The sequence below is a fragment of the Myotis brandtii genome, unplaced genomic scaffold, assembly GCF_000412655.1.
Source record: "Myotis brandtii unplaced genomic scaffold, ASM41265v1 scaffold484, whole genome shotgun sequence".
Classification (NCBI taxonomy): domain Eukaryota; kingdom Metazoa; phylum Chordata; class Mammalia; order Chiroptera; family Vespertilionidae; genus Myotis; species Myotis brandtii.
Window position 1 is genome coordinate 287,604 of NW_005368491.1, and position 7,106 is coordinate 294,709.

Sequence of the window (7,106 nt, forward strand, 5' to 3'; positions counted from 1 at the left end):
TCCACCCTGCTCTGTGCATGACGGGGCGGCGCCCCAACTCCCCAATCGGCCCTGCTCTGAGCCTGACCAGGGGCTGCACTTAGGGATTGGGCCTGCCCTCTGCCACCCGGGAGCGGGCCTAAGCCAGCAGGTCGTTATCTCCCGAGGGGTCCCAGACTGCGAGAGGGCACAGGCCGGGCTGGGGGACCCCCCCTCCCCCGCCCCCCAAGTGCACAAATTTTTGTGCACTGGGCCTCTAGTCTATATAATAAAAGCCTAAGTGACCATTATGGTGGAATGACCAGTCGCTATGATGTGCACTGACCACCAGGGGGCAGACACTCAACACAGGAGCTGCCCTCTGGTGGTCAGTGCGCTCCCACAGGGGGAGCGCCATTCAGCCAGAAGCCGGGCTGATGGCTGGCAAGCGCAGCAGCAGTGGTGGGAGCTTCTCCCGCCTCCATGGCAGTGCTAAGGAACAGCGAGCCAAGCAGGAAGGTGCGAGGGGTCCTGGACTGCAAGAGGATGCAGGCTGGGCTTAGGGAACACCGCCCCCCACCCCTCAGTGCACAAATTTCGTGCACCAGGCCTCTAGTTAATGAATAATAATAAACTCTGTTTCACATACTCACAATGTTAACCTACCTTTGCCCCACCCTGTAAATATAAAAATAACAATTAGATAAGATTTTCTTAATGGGACAGTTGGCCTTGCCTATTCATTGCTCTATTCCAATCTGAAACCCAGGAGGACAATATGCACGCATCTTTAGTGCCCTATTGAATGCGTTTCTTTCCTCCAGATCAAGGTGGAAAGCCCTGGTTCACACCAGTGGGTCTTAGTGAAGCGAATAGTATCACTACGCTGCTCCTCCTCCTAGAATCAGACCCTGCAGTCATGGTGAAGTTAGTCATCCTGTTTCTGCATTAAATATCACAATATGCAACCTCTTTCTGAGCGCCGAGTGTAGCTCAGTTAGTGATTATGAATTTGGAAGCTATTGCTGGGTACATTTTCCACATTTAGCTTCTTCCCTAAAAAATTCTGATGATAACTATGAGAAAGAACATGGAGAAATGACAATGTTGCTGACTTTATGTTGTTTAAAGATTCTTTATCATATTCTTCTCAGTGTGTAGTGACAACGTTGAGAATCCATAGGCCATGATATTTCAGTCTTGCTTCCAAAACAATAATAATGCATGTTGGAGGGAGTCTTTGGATATGTTCAACGTATTTTGTTTATTGCTTTTTCCTTGTCTTTCAGATTTAGGTCATTAGAAATGTTGAAAATACTGGTAAAATATACCAATTTTGTTATATAAATCTCACCTTAAAAATACTTGCCAAACAAGGTTCATTTTTCAACTAGAAAAATGTAAGTCTTATTTCCAGTTTCATACATCCTACTTACTATTTTTACTTGCTGCAACCAGTGAACTTCAGTATTAGTAATTTGCTGTAATCTGTGAGCAGATATTTTTAAATATTCAGTGAGCTTCCATTAATGCAAGTAAAACTTTTCCTTAAGGCTTTCCATACATCAGTAAGAGAAGCCAGATTACTTTTGGGACAAGCTTTGTGATGTATAAAAGCCATGGAGCAAAAAATAAAATAAAATAATAAAATAAAAAAATAAAAGCCATGGAGCCTGCCGGTGACTCAGTGGGCGGAGTCTCCCATGCACCAAAAGGAAGTGGCTGGGTTCCCGGTCGGGGCACACACTTCAGTTGGGGGTTCAATCCCTGTCGGGGCGCCCAGGGAGCAACCAGCTGATGGTCCTCTCGCTCCGTCCTTTCCTCTCTGAAAATCAATAAAAACATATGCTCGGGTGAGGATTTTAAAAAATTATAAAAGCCATCGATAGCCTCCATCAAGATTTTTCATGTTTTTCTAGTCCTATGTGTTTCTCCAACAACCACAAACCCTATAAGATTTTCCAGTATTGTTTATATTAACAAACCGTGCATTTCCCCAATACTTTAAACCTAGCTTTGTGTGAAATTTATTTTAAATAGCACAGTAAATACTCCTTAAAATTCTGTCTGTGTTTTATGTGACATAAACTAAAAATATCACACAGTGTCATTGTTCTCATGAAGCTGTCACACAAAGTCTACATGAGACCATGCCATCTAAATGTTAAGCTAAAGTACAGCTGAGACCGTGTGTTGTTATAGTACCACCCACTCTATCCCCTGCTCTGTCATCAGACACCGTCTGAATCACCCCCATTCCTGGAGGGAGAGGTGTTTCATTCACCAGCTGTGTGGACCATGGCTTCCTTTGCTTGTCACACAAAGTCTACATGAGACCATGCTATCTAAATGTTAAGCTAAAGTACAGATGAGACCGTGTGTTGTTGTAGTACATCAACATCAGTAAGAGAAGCCAGATACACCCACTCTATCCCCTGCTCTGTCATCAGACAACGGCTGCATCACCCCCATTCCTGGAGGGAGAGGTTTTTCATTCACCAGCTGTGTGGACCATGGCTTCCTTTGCCACTGAATCCACAAATAAAACTTTTCATTCACGTTGGCAGAATGGTTAAATAATTTTGGTAACAATTTAAATCAAGTGTGCATACCTTTTCCTCCGAAGTTTTCAAAGACTTATCAATAAGTTCCTCATGCTGTTTCCAAATACCTCCTTAACATGAAGATGGAAAACTTTGATATTTATTTTCAAAGAGTTATTGTGAATATTTTTGGTCACTTTCATTTTAAATAGTCCCCTTGAAATGGCTTAGACTTTATTTTTCTTCCTTTCCAGAATCCAGGGTAAGCAAAGTAGAAGTTTGCATTGTCAGTTTTTCAATCAATATTAGAACTTCCCCATCCAGCAGTTGAACTTGAACCTGCAGCTGTAGTTTTTACTTCATCGTTACTTTTCCCCAATAATCAAAAAATTAATTTAAAGGAAATGTGTTTGTTTAATTTTAAAATGTTAAAATTGTCACCCACTTGAAAAATGTCACAATATGCTCTCAGAAAAGAAGGCCTTTAATGGTGGATAATTATGTGTCCTACTTATCTCAGAATCTCGTTGGGAGAATCAAGTGAGTGAGTGTTGGTAGGGCTCTTAGAAGCACTTGCATACAGCAGGCCACTGTGGTAAGGGTCTCTGTTGTAAGGCTATGACATTGGTTCTTGCCCCCTTTCTTCCTTGCTGCCCTTCTGGAAATAGCCGTTCAGAGAGCCAGAATTCTCATGGTTTCTCAGGTGTTCTGTGGTGGTTTGGTCACACAGTGTGTCTCATCCCTTATTGGGGAAATTCTGCGTCTGTTAATGTACCTTAAAACCACATCGTCTTTTTAATTGACCTCATTTATATATTCATGTATTCATTCATTTAATACAACTGGTGGAGTTCCCCTTGTATGTCAGGCCCTGAACTAGGCATAAGATTCCAGTGTCTGCCTCCTGGCTCATTATAGGCACGAATTGATTTTACGGTCAGTAAACAACTTTGGACTCTGTGTCTTTGTTTATATCATTTTCTCTTCCTGGGAAATAGTGCTCATATATTTAAACTCTGTGGCTCCTTCAAGGTATAATCTAAATCCCATTTCCTTTGGGAACAGTAGCCCAGTGGTTCACAAACCCTGTTAAAATCGATTCCCAGGCCCTAATTCCGCATCATCCGCTGCCCATCTTCAGTTGGGCGATTCTGATGCAATTGATCAGTGTACCTGCTGAAAGAGTCCCCATCCCTGTCTTGAGTCATGAATTCATCGTAACCCTTATTTCATTTAGGATCTATTTGATTGCGATGACAGTGGGGAGATTTACAATGAACTGTCCCATTTTGTCTTACAGTTTAAGGGGGCTTTTACATTCATTGTTGTATTTTCTTTTCTCGATGTTCATGTGAAGTAAGTGGTTAGTTGGTTGTAGTTGTGGCCAGTGTGCGGATGAGGAGACAAGAGGTTCGGACGGGAAGTGACTTGTTTAGTTCACCTGAGGGAAGGCTACGGTTTGATTCTAAACTCCTGATAAGACGGAGATTGTAGCATTAACTTCATTGTTATTAAATCCTTGACAGTAACATCTAACTTTTCATACATTTCATCCTTATCTTCCCAATTTTTACTTAAGATCCTTTAAAGCAGGAATTGTAACCCATACTAACTTGTATAGGGAATGCCTAGAGCAGGTCTCACACACAAGAACTCGGTCAACATTAATTGCTCTAATGAGCAAACAGTTTCCTAAAAGAAAGAACTCTATACCCTTCTTTAAATAGGAAGCGTGTAATCGTGTTAGTAGTTTAAACCGAACTAGGTACTGTTCCTTTCACTGACAAAGTACCCTGTGTATGTTCCCAGGGGTCTCAGGGATTAGTTTAAAATCCAGTTCCCAAGTCAGAAGGTCATGTGTTTGTAAGTAATGAACATGCTCTTCTACGTGTTGTAGAGCTCACAAAGCAGATGCTGCTAGAGGCAGTTCTCGCCGGAACTCTCTGCTGTGACCACATCTCCTCTGTTCCAGGGACGCCCGCCTCCCTTAGCTGGTGCTGGCACGCGGGCGAGGCCGTGGCCTTTGCTCCCCGCAGGGGCCCGCTGCTCATCTGGACCATCTCGGGGCCGGACAGCGGCGTGACCGTGCACCGAGACGCTCACAGCTTCATGTCCGACATCTGCACCTTCAGGTGGCACCCCCAGAAGAAGGGCAAAGTCGTGTTTGGTCACATGGATGGGAGTCTATCGATTTTCCAACCAGGTGAGGATGTTCTTAGGGCTCCTACATTTTCTTTTCCTTGGCTTGTGTGACATCTTATTTACACGGCAGAAAGCCAAAGGTAACAGAATTTTGATTTTTAAGTAATAGCTGTGCAAGTATTAGCCAGCATCTTACTGATTCCAAATAATCATTGGAAGCTAATTTACATCTCAGGCCTTGTGCATTCAACCCAGCCATGCGGATTTTACTCTGATGTGCCCCGAATCAGGCATGCGTCCCATAGTTTTACTTTTTAAGTCAATTCTTGGTTTCTGCACACTTACTAAGAAAGCGGCCTGAGGGGGTAAGGACATGGAGCTGGAATCCTTGATGACCTACCACTCAAAAATATTCTCCCACCTGCGTGTAAAATGCCATTCAGACGCCCCAGATCCTCAGCCAGGTCTTTGGTCCTGGGGCAGAAGGAAAAACAACTCTGTAGACCCCATTAGTTCATCACTCCGGCTGAAGGAAAGGGTCTGAAAATTTTGTTTATTTTTAAAATTTAAACGATAAAATGTCTATTGAAAACTTCCCTGAATGGCTTCCTGCTCATCACAGAGTCCTGCTGGCACCTGAGCAGCGTGCTGTCAGCACCCGGCGTCTCTGTGGCTGGGGGCTCCTGTTTTCAGACCAAGTCACATGCTCAACAGTGTCACAGATACTCCACATCCTCTGAAGGGACACAGTTCTACCACTGAGAACCCAATAGGGACTTCTTGCTCTCATTTACGCCCCAGGGCTTTTAAGAAGTCACACACACACCATTAGGGAAGGTGTCATCTGGCCATGCCTTTTCCCTTTTGTGTAGACAAGAGCAAATGGGTCTAGAAGAAAATGCTGCTTTTTGATTTAGACAAGACACTCTGCTGTGAGTTTGAAACCTTGGAGCTGTGGCGTTATACTGTAGCACGCAGCTTCTTACTTTTCCCCCCGAGGAGCGGCCACCCTCACCTTGTTACTGACTTCAGACAAGACACTCTGCTGTGAGTTTGAAACCTTGGCGCTGTGGCGTTATACTGCAGCACGCAGCTTCTTACTTTTCCCCCGAGGAGCGGCCACCCTCACCTTGTTACTGACTTCCCGCCCCATAGGGTCTAGTCTCTACCTAACAAGATAGAATTTCCGTCCTCCAGGCTCCTGCAGGTGACTGCTGTCCAGTTTATCTATCTTGGAAGAAGAAGAAAAGGGAAATATTCACGAAGGACTGCCCACAATGAGGCAGTTCACCCATTATTTTAAATCCGTGATTTCAAAATTGGGATTATGAGTATGTTTGTATATCTGTGTGTGTGTTGGGTAGAGAGGAGAAGGGATCCAGGAGACTCAGTCAGACTAAAAGCACCACTTTGTTCTGTATTATCTGTATTTTCATGTAAAAATCCTCATATGCATAGAGGGTTCCAGGGCCAAAAACGTTGGGAAACCACTGCTTTACCTATTTCCAGTTATATTCTTGGACAAAGCCAGCTCACAGAGAATGTTCTTATCTTCATCACAGAGCTGTTTTAATTGACTTGACTCTGCTGTTACCCCTAGGAGGGCATTAATCAAGTTTGCATTGTTTTACCTTAGACATGTTGTTGGTGACCTTGTCCTCGTACAACACCATGTCCCCGTTTGGAAGCGCTCAGGGGAGAGGCATTTATTTCTGGTGTCAGTTCTAGGAAACGTTGTGCTTCTCGTCAGTACATTTTTTTGTTTGTCATTTTGTTTTATTTTTATCCTATTGTGCCACCTTTCATGATTGCTTTCCTCTTGGCTTTAGCCACCGGATCTCAAAATCAAAATTTCAGCAGCTCTTTGGATTATGCATCATCCTCATTATTTTATTTTTCAACCATAATTTTCCCTTGCCCCAGTTTTTGTCTCTCATACAGAAATTGTCAACCTCATGTTACCAATTTATCGCATGCGTCTGTCCTTATCTGACAACACAAGGGGCCTGATATTTGTATAAAAAAATAGAACACAAGTAATAGCAAAATAAATAATGTAAACTAGAATATTATCAGCGGTTATTCTAATGACTGGCTTTACATTTATAGATTCATTTTTCTATCTTTCATAATAAAAATGTTGATACCTGATAGAACAGAAAATAGTGACTATAATTCTTTATCATTTTGACTGTAAGATGGGGCTTTGCAGCAACATGATTTAGATATTATAACATTTTCATTGTAAATTTTATCATTTTTTGTTGCTATTATTTTTTTATATCCTGGAATATTTTTAATAAGTCATAGATGTTAACTGGCACATGCAAATACCTAAAATTAGTAAAGTACAACCTAGGTCAGGGGTGGGCAACCCCAGGCACGCGTGCCAAACATGGCTCGCCAGTAACTTTTGCTGGCATGCGAAACCCTCTCTTATAATCTTCCATTTACAATTTTTTT

The 7,106-nt window shown here is 42.8% G+C and overlaps 1 protein-coding gene across 1 annotated transcript in view; it reads left to right on the forward strand.

The window, feature by feature from the left end:
* Window positions 1–7,106, forward strand: part of WDR17 (WD repeat domain 17) — a 66,643-nt gene that overhangs the window by 12,417 nt on the left and 47,120 nt on the right. Inside the window, exon 5 of the mRNA XM_014547758.1 lies at window positions 4,474–4,704. Within this exon, the coding sequence (XP_014403244.1) occupies window positions 4,474–4,704 (231 nt within the window). The remainder of the gene's footprint in view (window positions 1–4,473; window positions 4,705–7,106) is intronic.